At 41.7% G+C, this 14,771-nt stretch overlaps 1 protein-coding gene and 1 long non-coding RNA gene across 11 annotated transcripts in view; one reads left to right on the top strand and one right to left on the bottom strand.

The window, feature by feature from the left end:
* Window positions 1-12,565, top strand: part of CCDC30 (coiled-coil domain containing 30) — a 136,880-nt gene extending 124,315 nt beyond the window's left edge. For all 10 annotated transcript variants that reach the window (XM_040231493.1, XM_040231495.1, XM_040231489.1 and 7 more), the window contains 5 exons: window positions 390-531; window positions 5,470-5,606; window positions 6,760-6,874; window positions 11,131-11,198; window positions 11,442-12,565. In XM_040231493.1, the coding sequence (XP_040087427.1) occupies window positions 390-531; window positions 5,470-5,606; window positions 6,760-6,874; window positions 11,131-11,198; window positions 11,442-11,619 (640 nt within the window). In that variant the 3' untranslated portion in view covers window positions 11,620-12,565. The remainder of the gene's footprint in view (window positions 1-389; window positions 532-5,469; window positions 5,607-6,759; window positions 6,875-11,130; window positions 11,199-11,441) is intronic.
* Window positions 12,566-13,037: 472 nt separating this feature from the next.
* On the bottom strand, window positions 13,038-14,755 carry LOC120856321. The gene is made up of 2 exons (XR_005719421.1): window positions 14,575-14,755; window positions 13,038-13,326 (listed from the first exon to the last, which is right to left on the bottom strand). It is a non-coding gene; the product is annotated as an uncharacterized LOC120856321 (long non-coding RNA).
* Window positions 14,756-14,771: the final 16 nt, after the last annotated feature.

Below are 14,771 nucleotides of genomic sequence, written 5' to 3'. Positions count from 1 at the left end.
GAGAGTGAAAGCAAACCCAGTTATCTGGAAAATCGACAAGACAGAGTGGGTTCTATCACTGTTCAAGGGTATAGCCCAGAACCAGAGAATTTTAAAGTAATGACTAGCTCAGTGGCATAGGATTCAAAAGTTTTAGATGTCAGGGATCAGAAGTCAAGGAGTTTCCTGTGTTGGGGATGACTGAATCTGGTGTCATGGGGGAGGTTCTACTTGGTCCATTTCCCCAACTTGGGTGAGAAGTCCTATTGATGTGAGGCAGGACAAGTCTTCATCTCTGGGACCCACCCTGACAAAGCAAGAAGAGGAACCCCAAGAAAGGTGCTAATCGAGGAGGCAAAGTAAATTTTCACTGTGTTCAGGTGCGCCTGTATTTAAATTTACTTTTGTAGAAACTATCATCAGAAACATCAGTACTACAAAGTCAAGCTGCACGCAGTCAAGGATCGTTTAGTTGATGAAGTAGAACTCCGAGATGAGAGAATCAAACAACTTGAAAATGAGGCTGGAGCCCTGCGGCAGCAAATAGAAAAGGTGAGGGGGAAGGTGGAGCGCTCACTGGTCCTGCTGGTGTTGGGCATCTGGAGGAAGCCCACTTGATTGTTAGTGTGTTTGTGGCCTCTTCATAGCCCAGGTTTCTATTTCTTTTCTTTGCACCCTTTTTCAGTTTGAGTAATTGTTTAAGCCCTGCCCAAAATTATGTAAGACTCATAATGATGCTAGGTCAAACCGGACACTGAAAATACTTTGCACTGCTGCTTAGGGCTAGCATCTTGCCTTCAAATGAAAGTGCCTTTTCTTTTTATATATATATGCTGCTGCTAAGTCGCTTCAGTCGTGTCCAACTCTGTGCGACCCCATAGATGGCAGCCCACCAGGCTCCACCGTCCCTGGGATTCTCCAGGCAAGAACACTGGAGTGGGTTGCCATTTCCTTCTCCAACGCATGAAAGTGAAAAGTGAAAGTGAAGTCGCTTAGTCGTGTCTGACTCTTAGGGACCCCATGGACTGGAGCCCACCAGGCTCCTCCATCCATGGGATTTTCCAGGCAAGAGTACTGGAGTGGGGTGCCATTGCCATATATATATATTTTTAATTAAAAATTTTAAAATTTATTTTTATTGGGAGGATAATTGCTTTTGCAGTATTGTGTTGGTTTCTGCCATACATCAACGTGAATCAGTCATAGGTGTATCTATATGCTCCCTCCCTGTTGAACCTCCTCCCACCTCCCACTTGATCCCATCCCCCTAGGTTGTCACAGAGCACTGGTTTGAGTTCCCTGCATCATCTAGGAAATTCCCACTGGCTATCTGTTTTAAATATGGTAGTGTATATATTAATCACCCTTTAGCTGAGACTTCCAAACCAGCCTCCACAACTCATTCCTGCTTTATGCAGCCCTCATTTTGCCTCACATTTCTGTCCATTTTAAATGGCAATGAAAACAGGTGACCCCTATTCTTCTATCTGACTAGCACCTTCAGGCTGTTTGCTGAATCTCCCTGGTTTCTTTGTCTTGTCGCCCCTGTGACTTTCTGGTGTTGGCAGAAAGTAAATGGAACAGATGAATGGGACCCAATGCAGAATGGCCTTGAGAGCAATAAACTACATCAGTTCAAAGGGGAGAGCAACTGATTTGGCCAGAAAGGTTTCCCTTCTAGAGATCCCTAACCCATTTCAGAATTTTGAAAACATTGTCCTCAGTCCTAAATTACTCCTTTCTACACCCACCAAATTTTTATCATATGTGCCAAGGATACCAAAACAATTGACATAAATTCAGTCATTCCACGGGCTATTACAGGACTCCACAAGAAGAATCCCTTGAGACTGTAGTAAAACGTGAGGATTATAAGAGATGGGTCACCAATGTTGTGTTTTTGAGTTTGTTTTTTTTTAAAATCCTCCTGTTACTTTAAACTGTAGTGAGAATGGAAAACAAGTTAGATTTTGCAGTACCCTCCTATTTTGGCACTAACTCACACCAGGTTAGGAAGGCAACGGAGAAAGTATAACAGAAGAAAGTAGCAGCTCTTGTTCACGGGCCCACTGGAAATACCACCAGCCTATTCTGCACTACCCATTCTTCCTCGTGGTGCCTGCCTTCCACTTCCAAGCTTACATGGCAGAACTAGCATCCTGCTATCAGCAGGCATGTTTCCTGACTGTACTGTGTTGAAGAGTATACCCCCCAAATTCATGGCCACCCAGAACCCAAGAATGTGACCTAATTTGGAAGTTTGCAGGTATAAACAGTCAAGATGAGGTCATACTAGATTAGTGTGAACCCCAAATCCAATATGACTAGTATCATTATAACAAGAGGAAAAGACGTGCACAGGGGAGAAAGGCCATGTGATGATGAGGCACAGACTGGAGCAATGAAGCCACAAACCAAGGAGCCCCAAGCATTGGTAGCATTCATCAGTTAGGAGGGAGACAAGGGACAGGCTCTTCCCTCAGTGCCCCCAGAACTAACCCTGTCAACAACTTAATTTTAGACTTGTAGGAATTAAAACAACAAATTCCTATTGTTTTAAGCTGCCCAGTTTGTGATAATCTGTTACAGCAGCCCTGGTGAACCAGAACATCTACCCAAAGACTCACAGGTCTCCATGAAATTTACTGGAGGCTGCAAGTAACCAGAAGCGAGGAAAGAGTGGTTGGGGTTGGCCTTGGACAGGCTTGGATGCAAAGGCTAGCCCTGCTACTTAATAGTTCTGTACCCTTCCCCGAGTCCCTTTGCATCATTTTCTTGTGAAAATGTGGATCAATCCCTACCTTGAAAGGCTTCTGTGAGGATTAAAATACAAAATGCCTAAAGTGGGGCCTCCTGGCACACACAGATCTTCACTGATGGTGCTTTCTTCCTAGTGTAAAGTCTCTTGGTGCTGGTGGCTTGGTTGCTAAGTCATGTCCAACCTTTGTGACCCCATGGACTATAGCCCATCAGCCCTCTGTCCATGGAATTTTTTCCAGGAAAGAATACTGGAGTGGGTTGCCATTCCCTTCTCCAGGAGATCTTCCCGGCCCAGGAATCAAACCCCGGACTCCTGCATTGCAGGCAGATTCTTTACTGACTGAGGTATGATAAAATCTCTTAGAAGCATGTTAATCAGTAGATGTACCACAGAGGTACTAAACCTAGAGCTCTTGATTTTACTTATTTTATGGCCTGTGAACCAGAGCCCCAAGCATACCAATCCTGGACTCACTTTCTAAGCACAAAATCTCCAGAAAACAATGCCACTTTGGGGGGGCTTCATTCCTTCAGCCTCCTCTTATTCAGTGAGCCAGTTGAGAGCTCTGACTGTGTGACCACCCAAACCAGGTTTCCACAAATATTTTATCCTATTATTACAGCAGGTGTCCTGATTCCAAAAAATACAGTATTTCCGATGCACAGGGTGTCAGTAGCCGGCCCCACTCAATTTCCTTTCTAATCCAGTGATAACTGCAGAGATTATTATTTGTCGGGTGGCTGCTTCTACTCTCAATCCTTCAGTTCAGTTCAGTTCAGTCACTCAGTCGTGTCTGACTCTGCGACCCCATGAATCGCAGCATGCCAGGCCTCCCTGTCCATCACCATCTCCTGGAGTTCACTCAGACTCAATCCTTACCATAAATGTATTTAAATAGTAACAGGTGAGACTGTTGTTAGACACTGAAGGGTCCTGGATGAAGGACTTTAAAATATGGAAGAGCTTCAAAACATGCTGTAATCTCCTTCCTTACAATTCCTTAATAATAGACTAGTAGATGGACAGCCTTCCTCCTTCCCTTCTTTCCTCTCTCTTTTCTTCCTTCCCCTCTATTTTGAATTATAATTGACATAATATTATGTTTACAGCATTGTTACATTAGTTATACAGTATAATGATTCAATATTTGTATATATGTCCACCACAATACGGAGAAGGCAATGGCAACCCACTCCAGTACTCTTGCCTGGAAGATCCCATGGACAAAGGAGCCTGGTGGGCTGCAGTCCATGGGGTCGCTAAAAGTCGGCACGACTGAGCAACTTCACTTTCACTTTTCACTTTAATGCACTGGGGAAGGAAATGGCAACCCACTCCAGTGTTCTTGCCTGGAGAATCCCAGGGACGGCAGAGCCTGGTGGGCTGCCATCTATGGGGTCGCACAGTCGGACACGACTGAAGCAACTCAGCAGCAGCAGCAGCCACCACGGTAAGTCTAATTAACAGCCATCACCACCCATAGTTACAAATGTTTTTTCTTGCGATGAGAACTTTTAAAATCTCCTGTCTTAGCAACTTTGTCATATGCAATACAGTATTACTAGCTATAGTCACACACTGTACATTATCCTTATAGCTTATTAATAACTAGAAGTTTATACCTTTGACTACCTTCACCCATTTTGCCCCCCCCCCCGCCCGCCCCTCCACTTCTTGTTGTTCAGTTGCTCAGTCATGTCTGATTCTTTGCCACCCCATGGACTTCAGTTCTGGCAGCCAACAATCCAATCTGTTCTCTGTATCTATGAGTCTGGTTTTTTGTTGTTTGAGTTTTTTTAGATACTACATATGATGTGGACAGTCTTTTCTGAATGATCTATATTATTAAGAGTACCTTATTAAAGAAAGTTGCCCCTCCTAACAGTGTGATTCACCCATCTGCCAGAGGGCCTTACTCTCCTCCCACTCGCATTCATGCCCATCCCACGAAGGAAGGTGGGAACGAACACAAATAGGAGAAGGCACTTACCTATTACCACTAACAGGTCCTTGGTGAAGGGAGAAGGGCAGTTCTACACTTGTGAGCTTCTGAACTCACCAACTGTGATATTTACTAATATCTGCTGACTCAATGTAAGGATGTTAGTGTTTTTTCACAAAATATAATCCTGTATTGTTTTAGCTATAACTTCACTGGCTATTGCTTTCAGGGAAGATGCTGGTAGAAAATGAAACATGTCAAGCTAGAAATCATTTCAGCATCATCACTGCAAGAGTATTCTCAATACCTGGCTGACATGCCAAGCAACTGAAACCCTGATGCTGGTTTTCAAGTGAGGTGGCTAGATGCCCATCTTCCTTCACCTTAAAAAGACTGTAACTACAAAGCAGATGGAAATGTGTTATATGGAAATCTTTCTCGACATGGAGCTTCAGAGAATTTTGTTGTATTTGTTAGTGACTTGATACCTATGGAATTAGAATACAGATGAGAGCATTTGGACCTTATTGGAAGTTGAGTGTTCAGACATTAAAAAATATTAACCCAAAAGAATGAATAAATGTCAAACACATAGCATAAAATAACCAAGATAAATAGGGAAATGATCTAGCTGACAATGTCAGCAAACAGGTAAAGACAGACTAAGAAGACAGGAGAAAAAGATGTTTGCAAGACAATTTGCTGTTGAGTTTAAAAACAGGCTGATGCTCTTATATGCGTAATTCTTTCTCCTGCTGGGGTAATTATGAGGACTTATTAACCCTAGGAGAAGGCATTCCAGCACCAGATCACCACCCAAAATGACACCCTGCTCCTAGAAAAAAGGAAACTTCTGGAGCAGGTCACAGAACAAGAATTATTGATTGACAGCAACAAATGGAGAATGTCTTCTGTCCAAAACAGGTAGGTGCCTGCCCCAGTGGCCTGTGAGCTCCACAAAGAGGATATTTCCCCCTCCACAAAGATATCATTCCAGAGGTGGTCCTTTGAGTTTGCAGACTTGTCCCATAACTGTTTCTCTGCCATTCGGCTGTTTTTAGCAGTTCATACAAGTGGCAGAAGTTGTGAAATTAAAGAGAAAAGTATCATGGAGAAGGTGAGCTGGGCATTCAGATAGGCTCTTTCATGGCAGGATTGCTTCCCAAGGACCCAGCTGTGTTCATCCTGGTCCATCCCGTTGTATGTGTGCTGACACTCATGTTTATGTTTTGGCATCTATGGAATCAAGGTAGACTGAGAGAGAATAAGGCTGGCATCTCAGCTCTATGACTTTCTGGTTTTATCTTTTTACATAAGTTACTTTCCCCATTCTGAGCCTCAGTTTCCTTACCTGCAAAATAGGCTTCATAACAGGATCTATTTCATGGGCTCATTGTGAGGATTAAAGAAGCTAAAACATGAAAAGTTTTAAGTGTTTACTGTATAGAAGGGCTTCCCAGGTGGCACTAGTGGTAAAGAACTCATCTGCCAATGCAGGAGATATAAGAGATGCTGGTTCGATCCCTGGCTTGGGAAGATCCCCTGGAGGAGGGCATGACAACCCACTCCAGTATTCTTGTCTGGAGAATCCCATGGACAGAGAAGCCTGGAGGGCTATGGTCCTTAGGACTGCAAAGAGTTGCACATGACTGAAGCGACTTAGCGTGCATGTGCTGTATAGATAGTTCGCAGTGCCTACATACACAGTAAGTACTTGGTAAAATGGCTGCTGCTGCTACTATTGTTTTTACTTCTACTACTGAAACATAAACATAGGGTGACTGAGATCAGAACCAGATGCAGGCTGTGTGGCTACAATGTTAGAAGGCGTGCAGAGTCCCACCCCTAAATGGGATCACATCATTTCTTAGGTTTCTCTATTCTCTATTTAATGACTGTGTATAAGCCAGAAGCTTACTCATTTTCAATTGGTTTTGGAATATGGTGGGAATTATTCTGGCAAAGTTGGTTCTAAAGTCTGGCAGTGGACTAAGACCCAGAGCTAGTGGGAAGTGGAAGAGAGTTTTTTGGATGATCCAGAAATGTTAAGTTACACCTCTGATCAATCCATTCTTAGAGTACTTTTCCTGGATGAAGAAAATAAGCAGCTACAGAAAAACTGTCTCCGGCTCACACAGGAGACTGGTCTCCTAGAGCATATCATAAAGAGCATCCAGATCCACAGAGGGGAGGTAAGACTGGTGTCATCTCTCTTCCCTTCACCTTCTGCATGAAGCTGTAGCCTGAAATTGGCCTTGGTGGACTATGGCAGAAGCTCACTGGCTGCACACCCGGGGAGGAGACCCTGAAACAGCTCTTGGCCAACTTGCTCTTCATTGGGTCAGTTTTTGTTTGACAGGCTCCTCTGATGTGATCCCAAAACACTTTGTGTATGCCTCCCAGCTTCTTCCTTAACACACTGTACTGTCATCGCCTTTTCACTTCTGTCATCATCTCAGCAGGCATCCTGGAGGACAAGGGTTACATCTCATATGTCAGTGTATCTATGAACAGGTGCTCCTTAGATATTTGAGAATGAAAGTATGTTAAATGTCCTCACACAGATGCTCCTTCTCAGCTACCCTGTTTGCCTTGTATTATTCTATCCCCATTTTGAGAGATGAGCCCATCTGAGGCTCAGAAAGGTAAAGTGAACCTAGTCTGGTCTGGTAAGAAGTCAAGTCTAAGGAGAATATCTGAGTCAGAAATGCAGTTTTGTTACAGAAGTCCCAGCAGGCAAGTAGCGAAGTCCAGAGAGATGCAGCAAATGGTCTACATTCAGATGAGATCCAGGGTCTGGCTGCTGAGCAAGTCAGACAGAGGGACTTCAGTAAGCAGAGCTGTATTCTGAATCCAGGATGGAGCCTGCTTGCTTTCTTCCCTGGCTTATATCATCTGCTAGGCCTTTCTTCCCAGGATACTTCACAGTAGATCCTGCTCACTGGATTAGGGCCCGTGGAAAGACATATCTCATCTCTCCTCTCCCATCTTCCCAGCCTTTGTCTTATAAGTCCTGTGGTTCTTAGTCTGTAGCCGAAGAGGTCTTTAGAAAATACATGTGGTCTGGGCAGATGACTGAATGCTGTGCAAGAACTTCCTGCAGTCTTCAGGGTAAAACTCCCAGTTTCTGACATGGTCTTTATATGCTCTGTGACCATGTCTCTGGTCTGTTTTGGTCTATATCTTTCTAAGAAAGAATATTCGGTTTTTAAAGTCATGGCGGAAAAAAAAATCAAATAAATAAAAAATAAAAAATAAAAATAAAGTCATGGCGGACTTCCCTGGTGGCGCAGTGGATAAAATCTGCCTGCCAGTGCAGGGGACCCAGGTTCAATCCCTGGTCCAGGAAGATTCCATATGCCTTGGAGCAACTTAAGCCCATGCGCCACAGCTAAGCCTCTGCTCTAGAGGCCAAGAGCTGCAACTCCTGAAGCCTAGAGCTTGTTCTCCACAAGAGAAGCCACTGCAGTGAGAAGCCCATTCACTACAACGAAAAGTAGCCCTCGCTTGCCACAGCTGGAGAAAGCCCACACAAAAGCCAATGAAGACCCAGTGCAGCCAAAAGTAAACAAATAAATAAATGAAAATTTTAAAGGTCGTGGAGCTCAAAACAGGTAACCTTTTTTTATGTTATAAAGGGACAGAAAATGTTTACCAGAGTATTAAGTAAAAGCTAACATAGGTAAATATAATGGAATGATTACATCAGCTAATATGAGGTTATTCATGTAGAAAAGTAGATATAAAAAGCAGACTAGCAGTTATATGTGTTTTTTCTGTATTTTCCAAGTCTCCTATTAATGTGTTTTCATAATTTTAAAAGAGAAAATAAAAGCAGGCTAGCAGTGAAAAGCACTAATACAGAAAGTGTGGCATTTATTTATTATTTTAAAAATCATTTTATTTATTGAGGTAACATTGGTTTCTTCCCTCGTATCTCAGTTGGTGATGAATCTGTCTGCAGGGCAGGATATCTAGGTTCAATTCCTCAGTCAGGAAGATCTGGAGAAGGCAAGGGCAACCCACTACGGTATTCTTACCTGGAGATCCCATGCACAGAGGAGCCTGGCAGACTACAGTGCATGGGGTTGCAAGAGTCGGACATGACTTAGCAACTAAACTTACCTACCCTAACATTGGTTTATAACATTATATAGGTTTCATGTATATAACAATTATACTTTGACTGCTCTATACATGACAGCGTGCTCACCACCAAAAATGTGTAGTTTCTCTCCATCACCATCAGCAGAACACGTCTGCCTGTTTCACCCTCAGCCACTCTCCCCTCTGGCGACCGCTGCTCTGTTCTCTGTATCTATCTGTTTACTTTTGTTTGCTTATTATTCCACATATGAGTTAAATGAATTAAGGTAGGTTTAGTCACCAAGTCATGTTCTACTCGCAAGACCCCATGGACTGTAGCCTGCCAGGCTTCTCTGTCCATGGGATTTTCCAGGCAAGAGTACTGAAGTGGGTGGCCATTTCCTTCTCCAGGGGATTTTCCTGACCCAGGAGTTGAACCCAGGTCTCCTGCATTGCAGGCAGATTAACAACTGAGCTGTGAGGGAAGAAACCAAATGAGTTAAACCATATGGTATTTGTCTTTCTCTCTTATTTGACTTAGCATAATACCTTGTTGTCCACCCACATTGTTAGAAATGGCAAGATTTCATCTTTATATTATAGTCTTCTTTATCCACCATTCATGCATTGAAGGGCACTTAGGGTGTTTCCATATCTTGACTGTTGTAAATAATGCCATAGCTTTAAAAAAAAAAACTTTATTAATATGTATATAGGCTACGCTGGGTCTTCATTACTGTGCAAGGGCTTTCTCTAGTTGCAGTGAGTGGGGGCTACTCTCGAGTCATGATGCACAGACTTCTTATTGCAGTGGCTTCTCTTACTGAAGAGCAGGGGCTCCAGAGTGTGGGCTTCAGGAGTTGTGGCACATGAGCTCAGTAGCTGTGGTGCACAGGCTCAGCTGCCCTGCAGCATATAGAATCTTCCCTGAACAGGGATTGAATCTGTGTCCTCTGCATTAGCAGCAGATTCTTAACTACTGGACCACCAGGGAAGTCCACGTATACTTTTCAAATTACTGTTTTCAGATTCTTCAGAGAAATACCCAGAAGTGGGACTGGAACATGTGGTAGCTCTTAATTTTTTCAGGACTCTCCATACTGTTTTCCATGGTGGCCACACCAATTTACAATCCCACTAACAACGTATGAGGGTTTGCTTTTCTCCACATCCTTGCCAGCACTTGTTATTTCTTGCCTTTTTGATAACAGCCATTTTAATGGGCATGAGGCAATATCTCATTGTGGTTTTGATTTGCATTTCCCTAGTAATTAAGTGTTGTTCAACATCTTTTCATGTGCCTGTTGGTTATCTGTATGTCTTCCTGGGGAAAAATGTTTATTTAGCTTTTCTGCCCATTTTTTAAATCCAGTTGTTTGGTTTTTTGTTGTTAAAAGTATGAGATGTATAACTGTCAAATATTCCATAGATATTAGGGATTATATCCCCCTAATTTTGATGATATAAATAACATTTAAGTTTAAAGTATACAATATAATGATTTATTATATGTATTTATTACAAAATGATCACCACCGTAAGATTAGTTAACATCCATCATCTCATATAGGTACAATTTTTTTTTTCCTCATGAGGAGAACTTTTAAGTTCTACTCTCTTAGCAACTTTCAATATATACAATGCAGCACTGTAGTCATGTCTTACATTACATCCCAAGAACTTATTTCTCTTACAAGAGGAAGTTCATACCACTGATCACATTCACCTAATTCCCCCATCCCTGACAACCACAAATCTGGTCTCTATTTCAAGACGGTTTTTTTTTTTTTTTTTAACTCCAAGCATATGTAAGATCATACAGTATTTGTCTTTCTGACTTATTTTACTCAGCATGATGACCTCAAGGTCCAATCATGTTGTCACAAATAGCAGGATTTCCTTATTAAAAAATTTTCATTTTGCTGAATAGTATTATATTGTACACATATTCTTTATCCATGCGTCCATCATGGACACCTAAGTTGTCCATATTTTGGCTGTTGTAAATAAAGCTCCTCTAAACATGGAATATAGGTATCTCTTTGGGACAGTGATTTCACTTCCGCCAGGTACATACCCAGAAGTGAGACAGCTGGATTGTATGGTAGTTCTCTCTTTAATTTTTTTAGGAACCTCCATACTGTCTTCCACAGGGGCTGTACCAATTTACACTCCCACCAACAGTGCAGAAGCGTTCCCTCTTTTCCATATCTTCTCCAGGATTTGTTATCTCTTATCTTTTTGGTAATAGCTAGTCTAATAGGTATGAAGGGATTACACTTTTAACCAAAAATATGTATAAAAAATACATATCATCAATGTGGTCTATGATTATAATTTAATACTCATCCTTTCTTTTAAGGAAACAACAGTTTGTGACATCCCTGAATCTGAAGTATTGAATAAAATCATGTATTTACCAAACTCCAGGTTAGTAAAATCAAGACCGTCATTTGCATGCCTGGGTGTCAGGCTGCCTAGCTAGTTCTAGTTGCTGGCCTGAGAAAGCATAGTATTTAGAGGTAATTTTCTCTATATTTAGTATCTAAATCTTGTAACTCCTTCTCCCCTTGCTACCACTTCACCTTCACACTTGATAGAATCCTGACTTAATCCAGACTTAAGGTAGAAAAGAGTCCATTTTATGTGGTCCTCACATAAGGCCCTTCTTAGTTTTTCAGGAACAGGTTTGGTAGAGTCAGCTGGAAGTCTTCAAGAGACTGAAGAACAGAGGTTAGAAGAAACAGTGGCAAACCCCAAGTCCCTCGAGTCCCTTTCATGTTCACAGAATTCTGAAGCTGGAAACATAAACGGGGCTTTCCCGAAAGAAACACATCTCATTCAAGAATAAGACGAAGTCATATCTATAAAATCACTGGTGTCTAAAATAGACTGATCAAAGCTGCTAACCTGAAGCCTGGGCATGAAGGTGCAACATGACGTGGAGAAGAGTTCGGGCAGATCCTCACTGGATGTCAACCAGGAATCTTCAAAACTGTTGACAAATTCATTAAACCTGTTCTAAAATGGATTTCTCAAGTTTTTTTGGTATCCTCAAATGCCTTGTATTGATCAATGTCATGACATAAATTCAGTGGTTTAATAAGGCTGTTGTTCAGCAGAGCACATATACGGCTAATTCAGTATTCTACCTATTCTTATTATCATGGGTATTATTTTTTAATTTAAAAGAAAAAAACAATATAATCACCTTAAAGCAAATATTTGAAAAAGAAAAAAAACCTATAAGGCCCACATTTTTAACACAACTACTTTCATTTATCCTTTTCTGGTTCTTATTCAAATGTATATACTTTACTGTATATTCATTTTCATAGTCTGATTTTAAATTTAATATATCATAAAACATTTCCCCATATTTCAGCAGTCTTCATAATTATTTTAATAACCATATATCCTATCATGTTGTCCTACAAACTCTGTTGTTTGACATTTGTTTCTACTTTTTTACTATTTAAGATTATTGCTGTGATGAGTCTCTGTAAATGTAGCTCTTTTCTTGAAACACATTTACAAGATGGGCATGATTGGGTTAAAGGATATAAATGATATATAGTTTTGATACATCACTTGTTGAATTGTTTTAAAAAACATTGTGTCAACATATTCTTTCTGTAGTTTAACTCTTGAAGTCTCAATTTCTTAATCCATAAAATGGGAGCAATAGTGGTTCCTATCGTATAGAGATTGTGAGGACCAAATAAAATGAACCAGGCATGTAGCACTTAGTCATAGCTTAATAAATACTTAGACATCATTATTTATTTTCAGTAGCAGTTTGGGTGTAACCTCATCAACATAGGAGGTTATCAATATAAAAAATTACTCTAAATAGTTGGTATAAAACTAAACGGAAGGATGATTTCTGCTGCTCCTTCTCCTCCTCTTTTCCCTCCATTTTCTCCTCCTCTTTCTTCTATACCTTTAGTTGGAAGTAGAGACGGAGACCAAATGGAGAGGGAAAGTAACCAGAAGTTATTTTAAAAAGACCTGTTGAGACACACTGAATTTTTATATGTAAACCTTGCTTCCTCAGACCAAAAGGGTGGTCATAGGATATAGGAAATAATAGCTGCGATATTAAATCCAAGCTTTACCCAATTCATTCAATTCATTGAATCCCTACTATGTGCTATTCAACAGTGGGCACACCTGTGAAAACAGATGAGGAAAGTCTCACTTTTTGTTGGCAAACCCAAGTCCCTGTGTCTGCAGAACAGTGAGAACAAACAAATAGAAAAATTAGAATTTGGAGGAGAGAAAGTTTTATTGCATTAGCCATGCAAGAACAGGTGGTTCCTGCTGGAAAGACCCAAACTTTCCATTAGTTTTCAGGGAATAGTTTTTAAAGGCATCATTTGGGGGTGATGACTGTAGGGTGTATGACTTTCTTCTGATTGGTTGGTGGTGAGGTAACAGGGTGACATTCCAGGAATCTCAATCATCAACCTTCTAGTTCCCACCAGTCTGGCTTCTCAGAAGGTAGTTACCATCCTCCACCTGGGTGAGGGCTTTAGTTCCTGCAGCACTCAAAGATCTGTATCAGATTATTACATATATCCCATGAGGAGGGACTAAGGCTCTGTTTTATCATTGAAATACAATTTTTTTTACATTTAATTGTAGTTGATTAACAATGTTGTTAGTTTCCGGTGTACAACAAAGTGAACTAAATTTTATTTATTTATTGCTGTGCAGCCGACAGGATCTTAGTTCCCTGACCAGAGAGCAAACCCATGTGTGCTGGAAGCATAGTCTTAACCACTGACCCACCAGGGAAGTCCCTGAACTATCATTATGTGACTGCTTTTCCTTTGTTTTTACATTCCCTCATGTCCCTCATTAGGAACTATTTGGATCTGCTCTTTGAAACAAGATCCAGGAGGGTCAAGTCTTTCTACAAACAAGGAATCAGGTACATCAAGAAAGGGTTTTATACACAGCAGTGTCCTGCAAGGGCCTGCTGTCTCAATGCCGTTTTCTCTGGTACTCAACAACCTTTAGGGAAACAGGTGGACAAGAAAGGGAACGTTTTAGATAGGTTATGCATAAGCTTTGCAAAGGAACCCGGTTTTTACGAAGGACCCAGCTTCATTTTCATGGAGTTAAACAAGTGTGAAGCAGCTGGTGAGGTGGGGAAACCATATAATTTTGGATGGTGAATGGCATGAAGGAAATCAGTAATCTATCCAAAAGAGTGACAGAGGGCTACTTTAGATTGGGTGCAATGTTCCTGACTAATGACCTGAGATGCGACTTGACCTACAAGACCACTCCCCACCCTCATGAAGATTTAGAATATTAAAGTCAGTTAACAGGCCCTAAATAGAATCCGAGTCTCCGTGACCTAGAGGAACAGGCTAGAGTCCCAGGTAGGTGGCCAGATAATGTAATGTAGGTCTTTTATGTAAGGAACTGGATTTTATTCTAAATAAGGGAATCCGGGAGTGATTTATAAGCAGATTCATTTAAAAGCTCTAGCTGCTCTGCAGTAAGTGACTTGGAGATGATGAAAGCGGAAGCTTGTGGGAGAACTGGAATTAAAAGTCTAGTGCCTGACTTCAAGAAAGTGCTGAATATACTGAACAAGCCTTATACGCCAGGCTGTTTTAAGCGCTGAGGATAAACACGGTTTTTGCTTCCGGGCCTCCAGACTAGTGAAAAGGGGTAAGAAGCCGCACATATGATGATTCAGACGGTCTTGGTTGCAAAGGCTGATCAGACCCTGAAGACTGCCTAGTCCAAGCCCCGTAGCCTGAGCGAGAATCATCTGTATTGAACTTACTGTATCCAAGTGAATGAGAGGCCCGTGGGCCTCGAGCAAAAAAAAAGCCGAGGATGTCCTCCGGACTCAGCGCTCAAGGAGACTCAGGTGAGGTAACAACTTGCGAGTCGTCAAAACGGAAGGAAGCCCCGGCCACCCACGCAGCGCGCCTCTTGGCATCGAAGGCAGAGAGCTTCCGGGGGCGGGGCCGACCGCCC

The sequence above is a fragment of the Oryx dammah genome, unplaced genomic scaffold, assembly GCF_014754425.2.
Source record: "Oryx dammah isolate SB20612 unplaced genomic scaffold, SCBI_Odam_1.1 HiC_scaffold_28, whole genome shotgun sequence".
Classification (NCBI taxonomy): domain Eukaryota; kingdom Metazoa; phylum Chordata; class Mammalia; order Artiodactyla; family Bovidae; genus Oryx; species Oryx dammah.
The sequence above is the reverse complement of the archived record's forward strand: the minus strand, read 5'-3'. Positions and strand labels throughout refer to the sequence as shown.